A 20,809-nucleotide genomic window follows, 5' to 3' on the forward strand; every position below is an offset into this window, starting at 1 on the left:
GGCGGGAGTGGGAAACGGTAAGAGCGGCGGCTAGGGATTAGAGGCCCAGAAACCAGGATACAGATTATAAACCGGACTCTGCTCTGCAAGCGTGGCCGCAGGTACAGTAGGAAGCAGGCCTCTCTGAACCGCAAATACAATCTGCCATGGGGGCTGGAGGCAGGAGCAGGGCTCAGCCTTTAGACCACGCGATTACACAGGAAGAGAGGGAGGCAGGGAGGCCTTTTCAACCTAGTATTTAAAGACACACAGCAGGGTAAGCATTTCAGTTATTTTTAGTTAAACAAAAACAGCCTTTTCCAAGGGTGATAAAGTGAACTGAAGGTCAGAAGGAAGCAGGGTGTGGGCTGCTCAAAGCTCTTGCTCCAAAATCTGGATGTGAGGAAAGGCGGCCCTCCCAAGATTTCAAGGGTGACTGGCCAGCAGAGGGATGACTTTGATGACTGGTCACTGGAGCATCCTCTAAGGAGGCCCTAAGGTGATTTCCACCTGCCAGTCGGTTGACATGATTAACATTATTATTCTTGGGGACTATTAAATTAAGGAATGACGCAGGAAGCCAAGAGAGTGGCTTATTCAGTTGGATTCTGAATCACAATCAGGAAATAGTCTTTATCTGCAAAAGAGAAAAATGAAAAAATAAACCATTAAATCATTAAAATTAAAATTACCAACCATAAAAGGGGAAAGGAACATAAAAAGCACCAATGCTCAGGCTACTTCCAACTGTTGGGAAAACAGAAGATGAACTTGCACGCTTCCCAAGGTGGCTTCTGCCCTGTGGCTGCCGGGGAAAGCAAAGCCCCTCCCACCCAGCAGCCATGGCCTGCAGCACAACCCCTTTTCTAGTATTCATGCTACTATATGAACAGGGAGGTAGGAGTATCATGCCTGTTTCCTGGGTAGGAAAACTCAGATTCAGAGAATTTAAATGAATGGCCTACGGCAGTGATTCTCAAACTAGAGAGCACATGAATTTCCTGGAGGTCTGGGCTCAAAACAAACACTACTGGGCCCCGCCCCTAGCCCTTCGGATTCAGTAGGTCTGGAGTACAGCGGAAGAAATTGTTTTTTTTTAAATTAAGTTTTTATTTTTAAATTTGTATTTACTTTTTTAAAGTTTTGTTGATTTATTTATTTACTTACATATTTCTCGATACAGCCAATGTGGGGCTCAAACTCACCGCCCCAAGATCAAGAGTCACATGCTCCTCTTACTAAGCCAACCAGGCATCCCCTAAACAAGTTTTTAGTTTTAATTATGGTATAGTTAAAAGAATTTACTTTTTTAAAAGATTTTATTTATTTGACAGACAGAGATAGTAGGCAGAGAGGCAGGCAGAGGCGGGGGGGGGGGGCGGGGGGGAGACGGAAAGCAGGCTCCCTGCTGAGCAGAGGGCCCGATGCAAGGCTCGATCCCAGGACCCCAATCATGACCCGAGCCGAAGGCAGAGGCTTTAACCCACTGAGCCACCCAGGCGCCCCAAGAATTTACATTTTTAACAAGTTCCCAGGTAATGCTGATGCTGCAGGTTCTGGGACAGCCACTAAGTTAAGGTTGCTTTTCATTTTATTTTAGTAGAGATTGGAGAAGCAGAGCATTTCAAACTTGGCCCACTTAAACTACAAACATTTATCAAGGCTCCCATGTGCCCAGTCCTGGGCCAATCGCTTCTCATTTGGTACCTCAATAAATCACTCCATGAGACAAACACTAGTGTTTTCCACCTCACTGAAGCTCAGAGAGGTAAGTGACTTGCCCAAGCCAGAGCAAAAACGCAGGGTTGGGCAGCTAGCTAGGTTTGACCCAGATGCTCTGCACACCTATGGTCTGCCCTCTGCTGAAGAGGGGAGAAATGGCAGGACCTTGGCCTTGTCTGCTTTGTGTGTGCTGATTCAAACCTAAAGTTTGCTTCTTCTCATGATGACAGGCTGTTGCAGATAGGAAGAAACAGATTTTATATGACTAAGAGTTTCATGGCTAAGCAATCTGTATAAGTTAAAATCACTTACAAATAAAAGTAGAAATAATTAACAAGCCACCAATAAAACAGACACAATTAGCAATACTAGTGTCTTTTCTTCCAAGTATCAAGCTCTAAATTCAATAATATCACTCCAAGTGCTTTGTGGGAAGCAGAGTGTTAAAGTTTGATCATGCTGTATTAACTCGGCTTTGTATTAGTGAGGTTAACAAGTGAAAATCAAAAGTTTGTCTTAAAACATCTTTTCGCACAGGCTGTTCTGGGCCAGGACGGGGTGAAAACTGGCACACATAGGAGAGACCAAACTGAAACTACCTGTTGCTATTTGTGGTCAGGGAAGCAGCTTCTCGCTTTGATCAACCAGAAAGATTAGGTGGGAAGAAAGGGATACTGGACTTCCTTCCTGGGCAGGGCTCTTCCCAGTTGTTCCCATGGTGTGGAATGCTAATTATAGTACCATAAAGACCCACCTCAACATGCAGCAACTAGGCCTGTTCTATGCTGGGGGCCATCCCCGTGGGACTTGAGCTCTATGGAAATCCCAAGGTCATCTAGTCCTAATGCTTCAGAGGCTCTGGACAGTGGCTCCTGCCCACAAGAGTTCTGGCACCAAAATCCAGAAACTGTGAGCCCCTGTGATTGGGTCAATGGTTCTCCCCTTTGTATCCTTCTAAGCAGCCAGGAAGGTCAGAACAAGCCTGAGCAGAGAACCACCACTGTCCTGCTACTGGGGTGGGTGACCCACCAAATGACCCCAGAATTCTGCAGCCAGCTTCCTCTTCATCTGTGTTGCCAAGTCCAAGGACACTCAGCATCCACAGCCTCCCTATTACCCTCCTTCATCTGGGCCCCAAAGACAATCATATTGCCTCCTGGCTTAAAAACTGTCACAGGGTCAAGTCCATACAGCTAAGTTTGGTGTCTGATGCCTCTTCGATAATGGACCAAACATCTCACCCCTCATTCCTTCCCACACATATTCTGATGGGCTAGACGAGCTGTGCTGCAGCCTTCCTGTGTCATCACAGGCAGACTGAACTTTGTGGCCCAGCCAAAAAAAGAGAGGGTGAGGAGCAGAAGTAATAATATAAAAATAGTCCTGGACAATTAATCTGTCCATCACTCACTCCGGTCTGTGAGTGAGGAAATGCAGGCCATGACAGGTGGCCCTGATGTTCCCTTCTGTGGCCCGGTCCTTCCAGGCTCCTCCCAGGAGGCGCATTTCATCATCCTGTGAATGATCCTAAGACCTAAAGACAGGTATAGTTCGTACTACACAGCTTCCCACCCCCCAACAAGATTTTATTTATTTGACAGAGAGAGATCACAAGTAGGCTGAGAGGCAGGCGGGTAGGGGGGGGGAGTAGGCTCCCTGCTGAGCACAGAGCCCGATGCAGGGCTCGATCCCAGGACCTTGAGATCATGACCTGAGCTGAAGGCAGAGAGGCTTAACCCACTGAACCACCCAGACACCCCCTACACAGCTCTTAAACACAGGCAAAGCACTGCATGAGAAGAAACAAAAGCAGCAATTTGTTCCAACAGTGGAGGAAAAGCTGGCCATACAGGGCCCAGAGAGACAGGACAACACTTTAGAAGTAGGCAATTTAATATTTTTTCAAGGATAAAATGACCATATATTTTTGTCTTGTGCTTTGGTTTCAAATCACCGAATTCTTTTTCTTCCAAACATCGCTTTCCCATCCCTCCAACCTGGTTACACTCTTTCCTGTGCCTTCTAGATTCAGCTCAAATGTCTCTTTTCTGAGAAGACCTAACCACACCTTCCTCTATGTTCCATGAGACCACGATTCCCCTCTGTGGCCTAGACTCTAATAGAGGGTCTGGCCTAGAGTCACAGTGCATAAGTATGTGTTGGGGATGCCAGCCAGAGACTAGCTAGGCAGTGAGGCAATCAACTCTGTACCTTCTATTCTTCAGGCTCGCAATGGCAACTATGGGGACACCAATGCGCCAAGTTGTCCTGATAAGCTACCCACAATATGCTGTGACAGTCTGCTCCCAAGCGGGAATGTGGAAGACCTCTTACCTGGTGCAACCATAATTTCATTTTTCTTGGAGCGAATTCGAAGGAAGGTGAGGTCATTCTGGGGGTCAATTTCACGCACGGTGCTCCGGGCCTTCAAGATGAAGTTGTGCATGAGGTTGGCATACTGTGTGGTGGTGGGATTGTCCATGGTGCTCTTGATGGGAATGCCTGAGGGGAGAGCAGGGAATGAGTAGGAAGCTGGAGCCCCATTCTGCCCAGTTCCCAACCCCACACCCTTAAGTCAAGAGTACTGGACCAGCAATTAATAACCAATGCCACTATTTACTGAGGGCTTGACAGGCACAGTGCTGAGCGCTTTAAGCACGGCAGCACCAGTGCCCGGAATCACCATCTTCACTTGCCAATGAGGCAACAGAAGCGCTGAGCCTTCACACAGCACAGAAGCAGTGGGGCTAGGATTCAAATGCAGGCCTGTTGGCTCCACTGCTGGGCTCCTTCCACAGGGCTGCACTGTCTTGACTAGCTTCCAGCAATAAAAGGAGAGACTATCATTCAGAATACTTAGAACCTGAATAAAGAGGACAGCTCTTGTGAATTTGTAAATACTGAAAAGTAGGAAGAAGAAAAAAAGGTCGCCTGTGTCAAGACACTACCATCACTAGGTGCTTTGCTCCAGTTCCCACCAAGGGAGGCTTAGGGCCCAGTTATAAACACATGTCTACACACATGATCGTGTCCCTCAAATTAAAGTGTGTTTCTCTGTCCGCGTATAGACTTGTAAACAGCATTGCTATTGCTTTCAAATAGCCCACAACTGGCCATTCCACAGAATTAATCATTCCTTTATTGTTGGTACATAGGCTGGATTTTTTTTTTTTTTTTACTTAATTACTATGCCGTGAACACCATTGTGTACCAAGCCTTTTCTGTTTTGAAGATTGTTTCCTTTCAATGAACTATTAAAAGGACCTCCCTTACTAGTCAGTGCCTATCATCATGGAGGTGAAAAATGGGGCTCAGCTTGAGCCAACTCAGGACACAACTTAATCATCAGGTGCCTCTGAATCACCGTGACCTATCAGCAGAAGGTTCCACGGAGGAAGCCTTAAGCTGACAGGCATTTGTGATGAATGTGGCACAAATGACTCCTCACACATAAGTGGCCAGATACGGGTGCCCATGACCCTGCTGGTCTGGCCCACAAGTGACCAGCTTAAGGACTGGCCAAAGGCAATTACCCTCAGGCCTACTCACAGATGGCAAGAAACTGGCCCAATCTTGTCTTCTTAGGGCACAGGAACATAAGTGTGGGCAAAAGAGGACATAATAGCAAGAGAAGCAGCTGAGTCAGAGGCTGTTCTGAGCCAAGTGAAGTCATGAAGACAGACTGTAGTGATCATTTGCCTATAAGCGACAAGACAACTAGTTAACTAGGGCTGCTACTGGGTCCTGGATGGCAACAATGTGCCCACCAGGGCCCCCTGAGGCTTCACTCCATAGCAGAATCTTCCTAAGGATGGCGTATGAGCAGCTGCGGTGATGACTGAGTAGGAACTCTGAAATCTGATGACCTGGACTTACACCCTAGCTCTACCCCTTGGGGTGGCTATGTGGCCTTACACAAGTGAGTTAACCTCTCAAGCCTCTGTTTCTTCATCTGTAAAATAATGCTTGTGCTGTGAGGATTAAATACAGCTAGTCCACTTAAGAATGTTTAGCAAGAGTACAAACATAATGTTGGCTTGTTACCATCATCAGTACAAAATAAATTCCATCCCCCAGGTAACTTGAGGGGCCAATGTCAAGGCCTGGCAAAGTCTGGATGATCAAAACTCTTAACCTCTTCTTATATACCACAAGGCCATCTTCTCTCAGGTCCCTCTGCCTGGAACTTTCCTTCCTTCCCCATTCTCTCATAATTCCCACTGGTCCCTCAGGTGTCCATTTTCTGGTGGATCTACCCACCTCCAGATGTGGTCAATGCCCCCATTCTACCACCCACCCACACAATTTTCCTTCAGAGCTGTTTCCTCTGGAGTTTGATATCACACCATTATGGAAGTGACCAGGACCAGGTCTGATTTGCTCACCATTGTCCTTAAAGAGACTTCACTAAGCATTTATTGCAGATGATAAATAAGTGCTCTCAAGGGCTCCTTCAGCAGTTCAAATACTGTCATGAGTCTGATCACATTTCTACTAAGTGACAGGTGTACAAATGAGACAAGAAGCTAAACACTTGTTGGCTCACTTTAAAAAGCAAAAGAAAACACCGAGGTAGTGAGGAGGTGGGACAGGGACCAAAACCGGAGAGCATTTCAAATAAGGAGAAGATATCAAGTCCAGATTCACAGGATGTCAGAGCTGGGGACACCACACAGAGAGCCGAACAATTAGGTCACCTCCTCCAAGCTTGTGCCTTCACAAATGCGGACTGTGCAGCCTGCAGAAGTAGCTGGTTACTAGGGAGCATGATTTCTAACTTGGGGCTTAGATCCATCAAGACCAAGGTTGTACAGCCAGGTCCTCCCACCAAACCCAGATTCATCAATCAACAGTAAAAAACATTAACAATATTTAACAGAGGCAGTAATCCCCCGCGTTATCTGTGGTTTCACTTTCCATGGTTTCAGTTACCTGCATCAACTCTGGAAGCAGATGATTCTCCTGATCAGGTCCATAGTAGCCTACTGTTGCCTCACAATGCCTAGGTCATTCACCTGACTTCATTTCATCACATAGGAAATTTTAGGATCGCACGTCATTACAAGAAGGGTGAATACAATATAATAAGGTATTTTGAGAGACCACATTCACATAACTTTTATTATAGTATATTGTCATAATTGTTTTATTATTAGTTTTGTTCTTAATCTCTTCTTGTGCTTTATTTATAAATTTAACTTTATCATAAGTATGTACATATAGGAGAAACCATAGTACACATAGGGTTGAGCACTATCCTGTTTTCAGGCATTCACTGGGGGTTTTGGAATGTACCCCCATGGATAAGGGGGGATTACTGTATTTGTTAAGCACCTACTACGTGTCAACATTGTTCTAGGTGCTAGGGATACAGCAGTGAACACAAGAGACAAATCTCTGCCCTCAAAGCTTACAAGTTGAGTCTTTTATGTTGCCCTATGTGGGTAGCAGCACAAGATGGAAGGGGGTCAGAAGAGGTACAAATGGAATGGAATATTCCTTAAGTTCTTGGTAATTCCCCTTAAAATTCACATTTTTACTATGAAACATCATTTAAATTTGGCCCAGGCAAAGATGTCAAAAGGCAGTGGCAGGTGGTTGGTAAGTGATTGGGATAAGGGTATGTCATTAGTTCAGGAGCAAAAGCAGTCACTCAGTGCTGGAGTGGTTAGGAAATGCATCCTGCAGGAAAAGGCAGCTGAGCTGAATCATTTGGGTATGAAAGCCCTAGAGGGGGTAATAGGAATCCCTAACTAATCATCCTTCATGGAAGCTTCCAGAGAGCTTAAAGGCCCTATAGAGCAGTGAGTTCTGACGACCGACAGCCAGAAGTGGGTGACCTTGAACATGTCACCTAATTTCTCTCAGCCCTGGGTTTCTTATTGAAAAATGGGCAATATTCCTGCCTTGCAGGGTCATGGTGTGAAATGTAAATGAGAGACTGAAGCGGGAGCTCTGTAGTGGGATACAAATTAAAAATAAATACTTGCAATAATTTTAGCATTTATATGGCAGTTACATCAGGTACTGTTCTAAAAGCTTTCCTTAAAAGGAAACTGGAACAGAGAGGTTAAGTGACCAGCCTAAGATCACACAGTTGATAAAAATTAAGTAGAGCCAGGATTCAAACCTATGCAGTCTGGTTCCACATTCTATGTTCTTACCCACTGGGCAATACTGCCACATTAGTGTATAAAAAAGAAGTGCCCATCAGTATCCAAAAGGTAAGCAGTTGGTTCTATATTCTAAGGAAAAAGCTCAGGTTTGGGGGCAGTTTTAAAGCAAAACTGAAGCCTGTGACTTGCAAATACTGATGGAGGCCTAATCCTCCCCCATTTGGGGTGAAAAAATGCCCAGTCTGAGAAGATAGTCTCTCTAGGAGATATACAAATAGTCTTTCAGATCCTGGAGTAAGAAGCAGCTAAAAGAGATTACCCAAATCAATCACTCCACTTATGGCAGCTGAGGTCTGAAGAAGGGCAGAGGAAGCCCCAGGCCCTCCAGCTGAGCAGTGGCAGACCCGAGCCAGAAGTTGCTCCTGCTTCCACAGTGTCCTGAGGACCCCAAACCTGCTGCCTGCTTTGACCACATGGCCTAATTAGAGTTTGACAAAGCTGGGGAGCATGCGCTATGCGCTGCCTGGATTGGGCTGGCCAGGGTCTGACAACTTGGAAAACAACATTCTAACTAAGGACATGTCACTTCGACTTTTTCACCCTTGATGACTTGCATTCTGCTCTGTAAGTAGGCATTATTGAGAATTCTGCCTTTCTAAAAACAAGGGCTAGAATGACATCACATACACACAGAGCTCTTAAATCAGAGTTCACTAAATGCACAGCACTAGAGAATGGGGGAGGCCAGCTGGGTGACCCTAAGCATTGAATGGGCTACAGACCAGCAGCTACTCTCTGTTTCTTCACAGTACAGTGTGGGAGAGAGCACAAGTGCATTCAGACAGACTTAGCATGAAATGTTGGTTCGTTTTTTTTTTTTATTTTTTTAAGATTTTATTTCTTTATTTGACACACAGAGAGAGATCGAAAGTAGGCAGAGAGGCAGGCGAAGAGAGAGGGGGAAGCAGGCTTCCTGCTGAGCAGAGATCCTGATGCGGGGCTGGATCCCATGACCCTGAGATCATGACCTGAGCCAGAGGCAGAAGGTTAACCCACTGAGCCACCCAGGCGCCCCTGCAATCTTGGTTCTATAATGGCAGGAAAATCAATTAAATTTCTAGACTCTGTTCTCTCTACTGCAAAATGGAGACAACAGGGCTGCTTTACGGAATAAATGAAACAAAATGCTTGTAAAGCAATGGCCTGCAGCCTGGCACAGAACAAGTGCTTGATAAATGTTAGTTCTTTTCTTCACCATGTCTACTGCAGTTTGGGAATATTAGTATCCGTACTCTTCTAATTGTTGAAATAATGCTATAGAAAAGGAGTGAGAGGCGCCTGGGTAACTCAGTCAGTTAAGCATCCAACTATTGATTTCAGCTGAGGTCATGATCTCAGGTTTGTGAGATCGAGCCCCTCATTGGGCTCAGCGCTGGGCATGGAACCTGCTTAGAATTCTCTTTCACCCTCTGCACTCCGCACAACCCCCCTTCCCCCCAAAGGAGGAAAAAGCTATAGGCATTAAGAAGTTGACCAGAGTATTATCTAGCAGAAAAAGTAGAAACAGGGGCACCTGGCCTGCTCAGTGGGTAGATTGTGCAACTCTTGATTTCAGGGTTGTGGGTTTGAGCCCTAGGCTGGGGGTAGAGTTTACTTAAAAAAAAAAAAAAAAAAAAAAATTAGAAACCATATAAATGGTGGATGGCTGATAAACATTGTACTGGCAATTAAAATTTTTGCTTATGTAAATCATGACAAAAAAAGCCAAAAAACAAACTCATGAGTGAACATATGCAAAAGAATAACAATTATAATAATTATGACCAAGAAAAGATATACCTGGGCAAGGGCTAGAAAAGCATGGCACAGTCAAAAGTATGATCTGTCAGAGCAGTGGAATTGAGTGAATTTTTCCTTTTTTAAACTTTGGAATTCCAGTAATAGTGCTAGGACACTGGAAGTGCTTAAGAGAAGATAAAAATTAGATTCTGTACATGAAGGGGCTTAGTAAATAATGTCATGCTAAGTTTGGGCTGTTTTCTTGGGGTCTGCCTATGAGCAGGTCATGGCCAAAGGGAGGGTGTACCTTCTGTGTTCACCACGATGATGCCCTGTACTCCCTTCTGGCTCTGAAGTCGCTTCAGTGTCTCCTCCACCTCTGCCTGCCAGAGAGAACAAGACCCAGGTTAGGAGGGGCCAGGAAGAGTGGACTGACTCCCTCACACTCCTGGCAGATTAATCACATATTTGTCTTCCAGTAACAAACAAGTAACACCCAGGCACATGGCACCTCCTCAAAGCTCCCCAGGCCTGTTTGGAGTGGTCCCTAGGTCATCCCCAGGGCTTAAACCATCTGTTACAAACCCCAGCATGGGGTGTGGCTACTCCTGGCTCTTTGCCCACTAGGCACTATTACCCCTCCCGGCTTAGCTATTTGGGAGCAGAATATAAATACCATTCTTGGGAGTACAGACACATCCATGACTCTCATATTTGGGACACTGGGGGAACCAGACTCTGATGATTTGAAAAAACCCAAACAGTGGTGTCTACTAGGAAGGAGACCAAGTTGTCATTCGTGGCCCAAACAGCACAAATGAAAATATTCCAAAGGAAGAAAATGACTCCATGAGGATAAACTTGGTGACTTAGTAAGCTAGCATCTGAGACAGTGTGACACATGGTACATAGACACAGAAAATGTGCCTGGGGAAGGGGCTCATTAATCCTGATTCTCCAGAAACTAGCACATGGCCTTTGGGCCCTCACCCTATCATGCCAGGCCTTTTATGTTATTATCACTGCCATCTCTTTTACCCTTCCTTCAACTCTCCATCTTCACACCTATACCTCCTTATCTCCAAATCTTTTTTACCCTAACAAGGAAACCCAATAAATTCTTCTAGGCCATCTAAAACATTACCTCTTCCATGAAGCTTTTACTGATCCCCAACTCTGGAGTCTTTGCCCAGTTCTGACTCCCCAAACTCTTGACTGTACCCCTCTAGGAATGCACTAGGTACTGGTTTACTTAAAGAGTTTCTACAATGCTCTGCACAACAGGTGCTCAATAAAAAGCTGCTTAACTGAACTAGGCCTAACTCTGTGGATGGAAACTGCCCTTAAAGTGTGCTTGTTCTTAAGAGGTCCCTTCCAGACCAGTCCAGAATCCAGGCAGAAGCTACTCAAAGGGTGAGTCAGACTATGTTGAAAACAGATGCCATCAACCAACCTAAAGGAAGTGGTTCCCCACCCCCAAGGGCTAATGAGTTGGCCTGAAGGGGAGGAGCTTCTAAACAGTGATGGAGAGAGCACAATGAATTATTGTTTTTCTAGTAGGAAAAAAGCTGACAATCCAGTCACTACCACCCACTCCCCAATGATATAAGAATACTGAAATGCTGGAGAGAAGAGCAAACAAGTTCTTCCTATGAGATGGCAAATAGCCTAACACGTCATAAATCTGGAGTCTGAGTAAAAGGACAGGGCTAGCTCTGTGGACATGAGTATAATACAGTGGGTCATGAATGTATGAGGTCATAATTCATTCAAGACTTTCACTGAGCTGCTATTAAATACTATTTTGGAGAGGAGGGGGTAAAGTACAATAGTGGTCAGTATTACACAGTACTCGATCTGACCTGGTAACTTTCCTGAAACTCATCCTAAGGAAATAACTTAAAAGAAGAATACAGCAAGATGTTTGCTGCTGTGACAAGTGCAGTCGCAAAATACAGAAAGGCAAAAGTGCCCAATAATTAGGAGAAAAGCCAATTCAATTATAGAATGTCTCGTCATAGGAATATAATATACATATTAACAATGGTAATCAGAATATTTATATCACCACAAAAAGTTCATGATATAACATTAAGTGAAAACAGCTAAATGCAAAAATAAAGTGCTTGATGAGGGCACCCATGTGAAAACAAGCAAGCTAGGACTCTGAAAAAAATAAAAGCCACATTGAGCGCAGGGAATTGTAGATAAGATTTTCTTTTCTTTTTTTTTCTTTTCCAAAACAGCCTCTTTTTACTCCATTACATTGTTTCTATTTAAAAAACATTTTTGGGGGGCGCCTGGGTGGCTCAGTGGGTTAAAGCCTCTGCCTTCAGCTCAGGTCATGATCCTGGCGTCCTGGGATCAAGCCCCACATCGGGCTCTCTGCTCCGTGAGGGGCCTGCTTCCCTTTCTCTCTGCCTGCCTCTCTGCCTACTTGTGATCTCTTGTCTGTCAAATAAATAAATAAAATCTTAAAAAAATAAATAAAAATAAAAACATTTTTTGGGGGTGCCTGGGTAGCTCAGTTGGTTAAACATCTGCCTCTTGGTTTTGGTTTAGGTCATGACCTCAGGGTCATGGGATTGAGCCCTGCGTCAGGCTCGGTAAGTTAACGCAGAGTCTGCTTGAGATTTTCTCCCTCTTCCTTTCCCCCTCCTGTAACTCGTGCTCTCTCTCTCTAAAATAAATGAAAAAACTGAAAAAAAAAAAAAAATCTAAACCCAAACATTTTTTTAACCCTTCTCTGTGTATCCAAGAAAGAGATCTCTAATATGGGGACACCGTAGTGCTCTGACACGCTCAACACTGACAGCTCAATGTTCAATCAACCTAGGGAAGAGAAAGAAAGCTAAAACCAAAGGTGTCAGAATAGAGGTCTGAAATATTCCCTGGAGGCTGGAAAGTTGAGCTGAAATGAAAGAGATGAATACTTCTTAACTCCTATTCATTTCAGCCCTATGTCAGGTATGTCGATACCTTCTATGTGCCAGACATTGTTTTAGGCCTGAGGCTGCTATATTGAACAAAATCTAAAAAAAAAACAAAAAAAAACCCCTTGCCCTCGTGAAGCTGACCTAGGGGAAGGGGCAGACATTAACCAAGTAAAATATAAAGTCGGATACAGTAGGGAAGTGGTCTCTGGAATGAAGGGGTTGATGGCAATTCTTTTAAAAATATTTTATTTATTTGAGAGAGAGAGAAAATGTGCGCACAAGTTGGGGGAGGGGCAAAGGGAGAAACAGATTCCAGGCTGAGCAGGAGCCCGACGTTGGGTTCAATCCCAGGACCCTGAGACCATGGCCTGAGCTGAAGGCAGATGCCTAACCAACTGAGCCACCCAGGCAGGCAATTTTAAATAAGGTGGTCAGAGAAGACCTCACCAAGATGATAGCTGTAGAGACCGGAATGAAGAAAATGAGGAAGCTAATGTGGATTTCTAAGGAGAGCATTCCAGACCGCATAAAGAGCAAGTACAAGAGCCCCGAGGTTAACATACTTCAGGGCTCAAAGGAGCCAGTGTGGCTGAAGTGCAGTGAGCAGCAGGCGGCCAGATGACAGAGGTAGCCAGGGTCAGATTTGATTTCAGTGGGTCTGGTAGACCACAGCAATGACTTTGGTTTTTAATGGGGATGTTATGGGGAGCCACTAGCAGGTTTTGAGGTGAGGAGTGACAAGATCTGATGTTTCAAAACAATGGGTCTGGTTGCTCTGTGGAGAACAGACTGTAGGGGGCAAGCACAGCCTGCCTGAGCCTGGGTCCAGACAAGTACTGCTTCCTCTGAAGGAAGCAACCTTCACTCCTGCACTCACTGCTTGATGTAACTAATTCCCGACTCTTTGGATGCAGCTCATGAGTCTTCTGTGGGAGACCTTCTCCCCTCTCCTGGGTACCCTTCACCCTGCCTTCACAGCACATACCACATTGGGATGTAACTATCTGTGTTCCCCTAGACCCAAAGCACCCCAGGAACAAGAACCCCAACTTTAGAGCCCCACTACCTGGCACAGTATAGACTCAGTAAATACTTAAGGAACAAATAAAAAGCATTTCTACAACCATGTTTTACAAAAATCAACCTTTTCAAGTATGGGGTGGGGGCAAGGCCTTACAGTACCCAGGGTAAACAAGAGCTAGGGTTTAGGTGATCCTATATTTAACCTCGACCAAGACCTGGCTGCTTAAAAGAAAACACACACAAGAAAGGGAGGACATACCATTATACATTAACCTGCTCAGTACCTGCTATAAGTCAGATATTGGGATGAATGTTTTCAGACACCTCTCTCATCTGAACCTTCCATGGTTAGTGGGATCTCCATTTTACAATGAGGAAATGGAGATTCAGAAAGGAGAAGTTGTGCCTAAAGACACACAGCAGGTCAACAGAAGAGATGAATATACCACTGATCACAACTGATGAGGTCCCTGCCGTAGGGAGCTAACATTCTGGTGAAGAGACATTCATTTTTCTTTTTTAAAATTTTTGTTTATTAAATTGAGAGAGAACAAGCACAAGTGTGTGTGAGAGAGAGAGCAGAAGCAGAAGGGCAGAGGAAAAGGGAGTAGCAGGTTCCCTGCTCAGATGTGTTTGATCCCAGAACACCGGAATAAAGACCTGAGCTGAAAGCAGGCGCTTAACTGACTGAGCCACCCAGGTGCCCCTAGATCGATCTTTCTTTCTTTCCTTTCTTTTTTTTTGATGGCTGATGGTGAAAAGACATTCAGAAAACAAGTAATCATGATTCTTGAAGGGTACAGGGACAGGGCTGGGGGCAGAGGAATGTACTTCAGCTAGTATGGTCTGGAACACCTGAAGCTGTAATCTTTAAGCGAAGAACTAAATTATGAGAAAGAAAGCACTCCAGGCAAAGGACTGAAAGCAAAGGCAGTGAAGTGGAAACAAGCTTGGCATGTTTAAAGAATGGAGAGGGCTAATACTGCCCATGTTTTTTGATTCTTTGTTAATTTGATAGGCGAAAATCATGTAACAGAAAGTCAACTTTTCTTTAATTTTTAAGACTTATCAGTGAAATTGAAATGAAACATTGTTTACATCTCTCATTTTTAAGTCTTTAGATTTTTCCACATATCTACTGATTTTCAAAAACTTTTGTATGTTAGAAATATTAGACTTTGGTCAAGTATATAGTTAAATATAATAAAAATAGTTTTCTGTAAGACTAGAGAATAGTCTTTTCCAACATGATCCCAACCAGTAGGATGGGGCTAGGTCTGGGTGAGTTGGGGATCATGAGGTCTAGTGAGGGGTCTCCAGGAGAGCAGAGCACCAGCTACTGATCTGGGTTCAGGAGAAACTGCTTTAAACAAACCTCAAGTTCAGCCCTAAAAGAGCCAAGAAGAAAAAATAATGTTACCAAAAAGCCACAAGTAGCAACAGGGACATTTACAGATAGGAAAGGACAGTCCTAGGCAGGCATCCAGGTATTGCCAGCTCTAGATCAAGGTTTGTCGTTCCTGCCGAGCTAGCCAACTGGTCCCAGATCTGCCTGGGTGGATATGCAGTCTCCCAGGGTTGGCTCACATCTCCAACTTCCTGTCCTGCTCCTAGAGAGAGCCCAACTGGTATCTTCTGCATTCTGGGTTGTAGGTAGCACTAACATGGTGTCTGCATCAGGCAAGAAACAAACCTTTCGGGTTCTTTAGTTCCCAGGTACATGCTGTTGACAGATGGAAAAACAAGTAGCAGTATAAGCAGGATTACTTATTGGTTCAGCTAAGAGGAATAATCATCAGGAGCAAATGATTCACAAAGAAACTGACCAATCTGACTCCTAAGCATAAGTATTATACTTTGTATAAAACAAAAATAAATCAAAACAAAAAAAAATCTGTATCTAATATAACGAAAGAGTAATTCCAAAACATCACACAAAATGATTAAGAAAAATAAAGTCTGGAGGCGCCCGGGGGGCTCAGTCGGTTAAGCATCTGCCTTCAGGTCAGGTCATGATTCCAGGGTCCTGGGATTGAGTCCTGCATCAGGCTCCCTGTTCAGGGGAGAATCTGCTTCTCTCTCTACCCTTCCCTCCTACTCATGATCTCTTGCTCTCTTTCACCTTCTCTCTCAAATAAATAAATAAAATCTTAAAAGAAAAGAAAAATAGTCTAAAAGTTAAGTGGGCAAAAAGGATACTAGTAGAAAATATACCTAAGAGAAATTACAAACATATAGAAAAATGTTCAGTTTCCTGAAAAACAAGAGACATTTCATTTCATTCCTTAAAAAATGAAAAATTGTAGCAATGATGAAGTGATTTTAAATCTAGCAGTTATGGCAAAGCTGGTACAAAGGCAATTTGACCTTTTGGGAAAGTGACAGGACAACACTACTGCAAGACCCATAAGTTTTGGTCCCTTGGCCTCAGAAGTTTTTTTCCCTGAGGATTTTTCCTAAGGAAATAATCTAATAATTTTTTTAAAAAAGAAAAATAAATTCTACACATACAGAAGTACTCATCACAGCATCATCTCAACTAATGAAGAACTAGAAGCAACCCAAATGTACACCAGGGGAATGGTTTCACAAATTATGGTACAGCTATTTTACTATTATGTAGTCATTAAAAATAACAGATCACAAAGATGATGTAGCAATCATCAGATGAGAAGAGTTTTGTGTAGGGGCGCCTGGGTGGCTCAGTGGGTTGGGCCTCTGCCTTTGGCTCAGGTCATGATCTCGGGGTCCTGGGATCGGGCGCCCCGGCATTGGGCTCTCTGCTCAGCAGGGAGCCTGCTTCCCCCTCCCCCTCTGCCTGCCTTTCTGCCTACTTTTGATCTCTCTCTGTCAAATAAATAAATAAAATCTTAAAAAAAAAAAAAAGGAAAGAGTTTTGTGGTGAAGTAAAACTAGATAGTGTTATGATTTTTATATCACCATTCTGAAGGTCAATCTGGCAGTTTCTACCAAACTATAAAATATGCATGCCAGAAGTAACACCTTTAGGAATCCACCCTATATCCTACATAGACACTAGCATGAACACACACACACAGACAACAGTTACTGCAGGGGTGCCTGGGTGACTCAGTAAAAATATCTGACACTTGATTTCGGATCACATCATAATCTCAGGGCCCTGGGATGGAGACCAGAATCCAGCTCTATGCTGAGTGGGGTCTGCTTGAGAATTCTCTCTCCCTCTGCCCCTTCCCCTCACTTGCATTCTCTCTCTCAAATAAATAAATCTTAAAAAAAAAAAAAAGATAATAGTTACTGCAGCACTGACTAGAATGAAAAACTGTAAGTCACCTAAATGTAGTTACTGCAATGGAATATTATACAGTCCTTAAAAAGAATGAAGATTTGTATATACTGCCATGGAAAAATGTTTGGTATTTTTAAGTGAACAGAGTAAGCTCTAGAACGAGATATCTTTTCCTATGTATAGCCTAAAGTAAACTTAATACCTAGAAACATAAATGTTCTAGTGTCATGTAATAAACAGCTTATATGTGAATGTGCGTATGCACTAATCAAATCTAGGAGGAAACACACCCAACTGCCAACAGTCATTTATCATAGGGGAGTGACATGGGGACCACATGCACTTTCTACATTACTTTGAAACTGCTTGAATTGTTTAAAATGTACATCTAAATACGTTCTGCTTTTATAAGTAAAAACACAGTAGCATGGTACTAGTTGCAGTAAGCTACCATTTGTGTCAGAAGATGAGGGAGCATACACAGAACGGTATTTGCATGTAGAGGTATAAGAAACTAACTTTCAACTCTGGCGACTGAGGCTGGGGATCAGGGGTGGGAGATTTATTTTTCAGTCAGATCCTTTCAGATTAATTTTTCTTACTGTGTGCAGGTTAATTTTTTTTACACTTTAAAAAGTGATGTGAAAGATGAAGTTACATATGTTCAAAGTAATTACTACATGTTTTTCGGAACGTTAACACATTCTTTGTGGTGTAATAATAAATGAAAAAAGCAGAGTCCACAACTGTACATTCAATAGGAACTAAACTATATAAAGTGAGAACTGAGGACAGAAAGATTAGGCTATGGCTTCTAATTACAAATGTTTGCCTCTAGGTCATGGCACTGTCCCTTTTTCCTTTGCCATTTTTATTGTGGGCTTTACATTTTTAAATAAAATTTTGACCTTAACATTTCAGAAATCTTTTCAAGCTTTCTACAAGTAGGGAGGATAAAAACCACGGGAAAACAAACCGACAAAGGCATAAAGAGCCAAAGGCATAAAGTTCCTGCCAGCAAGACTTTGGGATGCCCAAGGGTGGATCCCCCCAATTTCTGATTCATGCACCAAGTTCCAGACGCTCGAAAGAACCACAGGAACAGAAAGGCGTCAGTCAAGCTTCCTGGGTTCAAATCAACCTCCGCCATTTCCTGAGGCAAGGCATTTAATTTGACTCGGCTTCAGACTCCACGTATGTCAAATGGGGATAATGGTTGCACCTACCTCACAGAGCTGGGGTGAGGAGAGCCAAGGTACGGAAAGCGCTTAAGCAGTGACTGACACAAATAAAGCTCCCCGGAAACATTACCATTATTGTTATCGCGCAACAAGGCCCGGGACGCTAGGATGCAGGAGCCTGTGGGACCGCCTCCGCATCTCCGTCAGACCCTCGCCGAGGCCCGAGCTCCTGCTTCCGGGCAAGGGTCAGCAGGATCCGGTGGCCCCACCTCGGTCCCCTCTGTCCCCTCAATCCGGGTCTAGAGGCCTGCACCGCCCGGGTTCCGCCCTCCAGTCAGCTCCGGCCCAACCACGCCCAGCCCCGCGGATTCCCAGGCCGGCACTCTGAGACGCCTCCGGAGGATGGAAGGCCAGGCGCAGGGTGGTGGGCGGCCGTGCTCGGCCATCTTCCGGCCGCTAGCCACGAGCTCCAGGCGGACACTCACCATCTCTAAACGAACGGGTAGCTCCGCGACGCCGGCACTCTATCCAGTCCCGGTACCTCTCCGCGCCTGCGCACAGACCCTGTCAAGACGGACAGCTCTGGCAGCCTATCAGGAGCAAGTGTAGCACGGGTAGACAGGCGGGTCTTAGCTCCCTCAGGGCTTGTAGGGAATTTACCAGGCGCTGTCCGAAAGTGAAGAGCAGAGGAGCTCTTCAGCTGTGGGAAATTCACAACTCCTTGTGTGCCGAAAGATGCTAGTTAGTGGTGTCAGAAGAGGATTTCAACTCAACCGAGGTCCGAGCTGGCTCTGGAATTCCTGGGTGGACGGTAGTGGGCGAATACGAAGGCGAGGTGGGGGGTTGCTGAGACCCCTTTTGCACCCTCATTAAGGCAAAAATGAGGCGCGGTGCCAAAATGCACCCAAAGCACAGTAAAGTCGGGTAGTGGGACCGGAGTCATGCGTCTCTGGGGTCACTAGAGCAACCACTTTGGGAATATTCCAAGTAGGTTCTCAGATGGAGTGGACAGGGCTAGCTTGGAAGTATGGCGGTTTCAGCCCCACTTCTGGGTTACCTTGGAGAAACCACTTTACATCTTTGTGTTCCCTTATTTTCTCACTCTTAAAAGGGGGGAGCCTTCCTCTTGTCCTATTTTTTGTTCTTTTGCCTTTGTTAGAAAAAAAAATTTGATGGCATAAATTCGAAGCTCTAATTGGCTTTATAAACACGAGTGATGAATCCGGCATCTAAGTAAATAGAGGGAAGCTCTACTGAGCAATACAGACTTTTACAGAGAGGGGGCATAAGAAAGAAAAGCAATTTGGGGTGCCTGGGTGGCTCTGTGGTTTAGGCCTCTGCCTTCTGCTCTGGTCACGACCTCAGAGTCCTGGAATAGAGTCCAGCATTGGGCTCTCTGCTCAGCGGGGAGCCTGCTTCCTCCTCTCTCTGCCTACTTGTGATCTGTCAAATAAATAAAATCTTAAAAAAAAAAAAAAAGGAAAGCAATTTATCTGCAAGGAACGAATTATTTAGGCCCTTGTAAGGGGAGAGGAACAGGTCTGTCAGTAAACTTTCTAGTATTGAGGAAATTTCATTTGACTGGCTTAAGGTTACATTCCTGGGGAGGTTCCTCAATTCAACCCAGATAATCTAACTCCAATTTTTCATTCCACTGTAGCCTCTCTCCATTAGGGAAGGATGTGCTCCTTCCAGGGGGGCTCTGGATGTAAAGAGAATCTAGTAGCGACTTTAAAGTGAGAAAACTGGGCAGACACCATCTTAATCAGAGGATCAAGGTTAACATTACTATTAATAGAATATAAACGTTTAGGCAGGAAGGTAGGCTTTGGAGTCACAATCCAGAATTCCAGTTTGCACTCTTGCCACTGAATGGCCTCAAGTTCATCACTTTTAGCCTCCATTTTACTATCTGTAAAATAGAAATAATCATCCCTGAAAGTGGCCAGGAATACTGACAGTTCCATGTGGCATATCTAACCAAGATTGGGACATAGTAATAAATGTTGATAGTTGTCCTGGGACTAAGTGAATATAGGTGTGGTATTGGTTGCTAGGATGGGGAAGACAAACAGAAGAACAGGTCTGAATTACATGAGGAAAAATACCAGAATGAGTGTTTTCGGTGATTTGTAGGTATGACTGCAAATTCTCAAGGTCCTGTCCTGTGGGGTGCCTTGAGGAAACCCTCTTGCCACAGCAACTTTGCTTAATGGGAACCTGTTAATAAGGGACAAACACTGTCCTTCTGAGGTCTTCACTGAAGACCCTCTTCTCCTAGCCAAATAGCAAGATGATCATGGAATCCTGCCCGCAAATGTCCTGGCCACAGAGGAGCCCTACAGACAAACAGACTTGATAACCGAAATAGGCTGGGAGTGACAGCAATTTCTGTTCTGGTGTTATGCAATAGGAGACATTTCCTAAAAGTCCAGATAACAGGGTCAGTCGGCCACAGCTAGTCTTGTTTGATGTTGTTTTGTATGGTTTGGGGCCAGAAAGCCAAATGTAAGAACAACTACTTCCCACGGAAAATTTCCACATGCTGGGAGAGATCAGTTCCCCCCATCCCTTTTCTCAGCCACACTGAAACTAGATCATTCTAGCTGCTTATTTGAAACATTAAAGAGGATAGGGTCTACTTCTCAGGACCTGGGAGGGAACTGCAGTTTCTGTCCTCTAGTCACTGTTAGTTCAGCATTAAAAACGAAACCAAAAAAACAAAACAAACCCCCTTAGCCTCTCACCACTGGTTCTATTTTAAATGAGAGCATGGATTCTTAACAAGAAAAAGGTCTACTG

The 20,809-nt window shown here is 44.4% G+C and overlaps 1 protein-coding gene across 4 annotated transcripts; it reads right to left on the reverse strand.

The window, feature by feature from the left end:
* Positions 1 to 257: 257 nt before the first annotated feature.
* DYNLRB1 (dynein light chain roadblock-type 1) lies at positions 258 to 18,588 on the reverse strand. Of its 4 annotated transcripts, none has more exons than XM_032858854.1 (4): positions 18,493 to 18,588; positions 9,904 to 9,979; positions 4,036 to 4,203; positions 258 to 616 (listed from the first exon to the last, which is right to left on the reverse strand). In XM_032858854.1, the coding sequence occupies exons 1-4, from the start codon at positions 18,493 to 18,495 to the stop codon at positions 573 to 575; spliced, it is 291 nt and encodes a 96-aa protein (XP_032714745.1). In that variant the 5' UTR covers positions 18,496 to 18,588; the 3' UTR covers positions 258 to 572. The 4 variants fall into 4 exon arrangements, with proteins under 4 accessions (XP_032714745.1, XP_032714746.1, XP_032714747.1 ...); XM_032858855.1 differs by lacking the exon at positions 18,493 to 18,588 and adding an exon at positions 18,138 to 18,222; XM_032858856.1 differs by lacking the exon at positions 18,493 to 18,588 and adding an exon at positions 18,053 to 18,073.
* Between the last annotated feature and the right edge of the window lie 2,221 nt (positions 18,589 to 20,809).

The sequence above is a fragment of the Lontra canadensis genome, unplaced genomic scaffold (genome assembly GCF_010015895.1).
Source record: "Lontra canadensis isolate GAN:19392208 unplaced genomic scaffold, GSC_riverotter_1.0 scaffold16, whole genome shotgun sequence".
NCBI lineage: Eukaryota > Metazoa > Chordata > Mammalia > Carnivora > Mustelidae > Lontra > Lontra canadensis.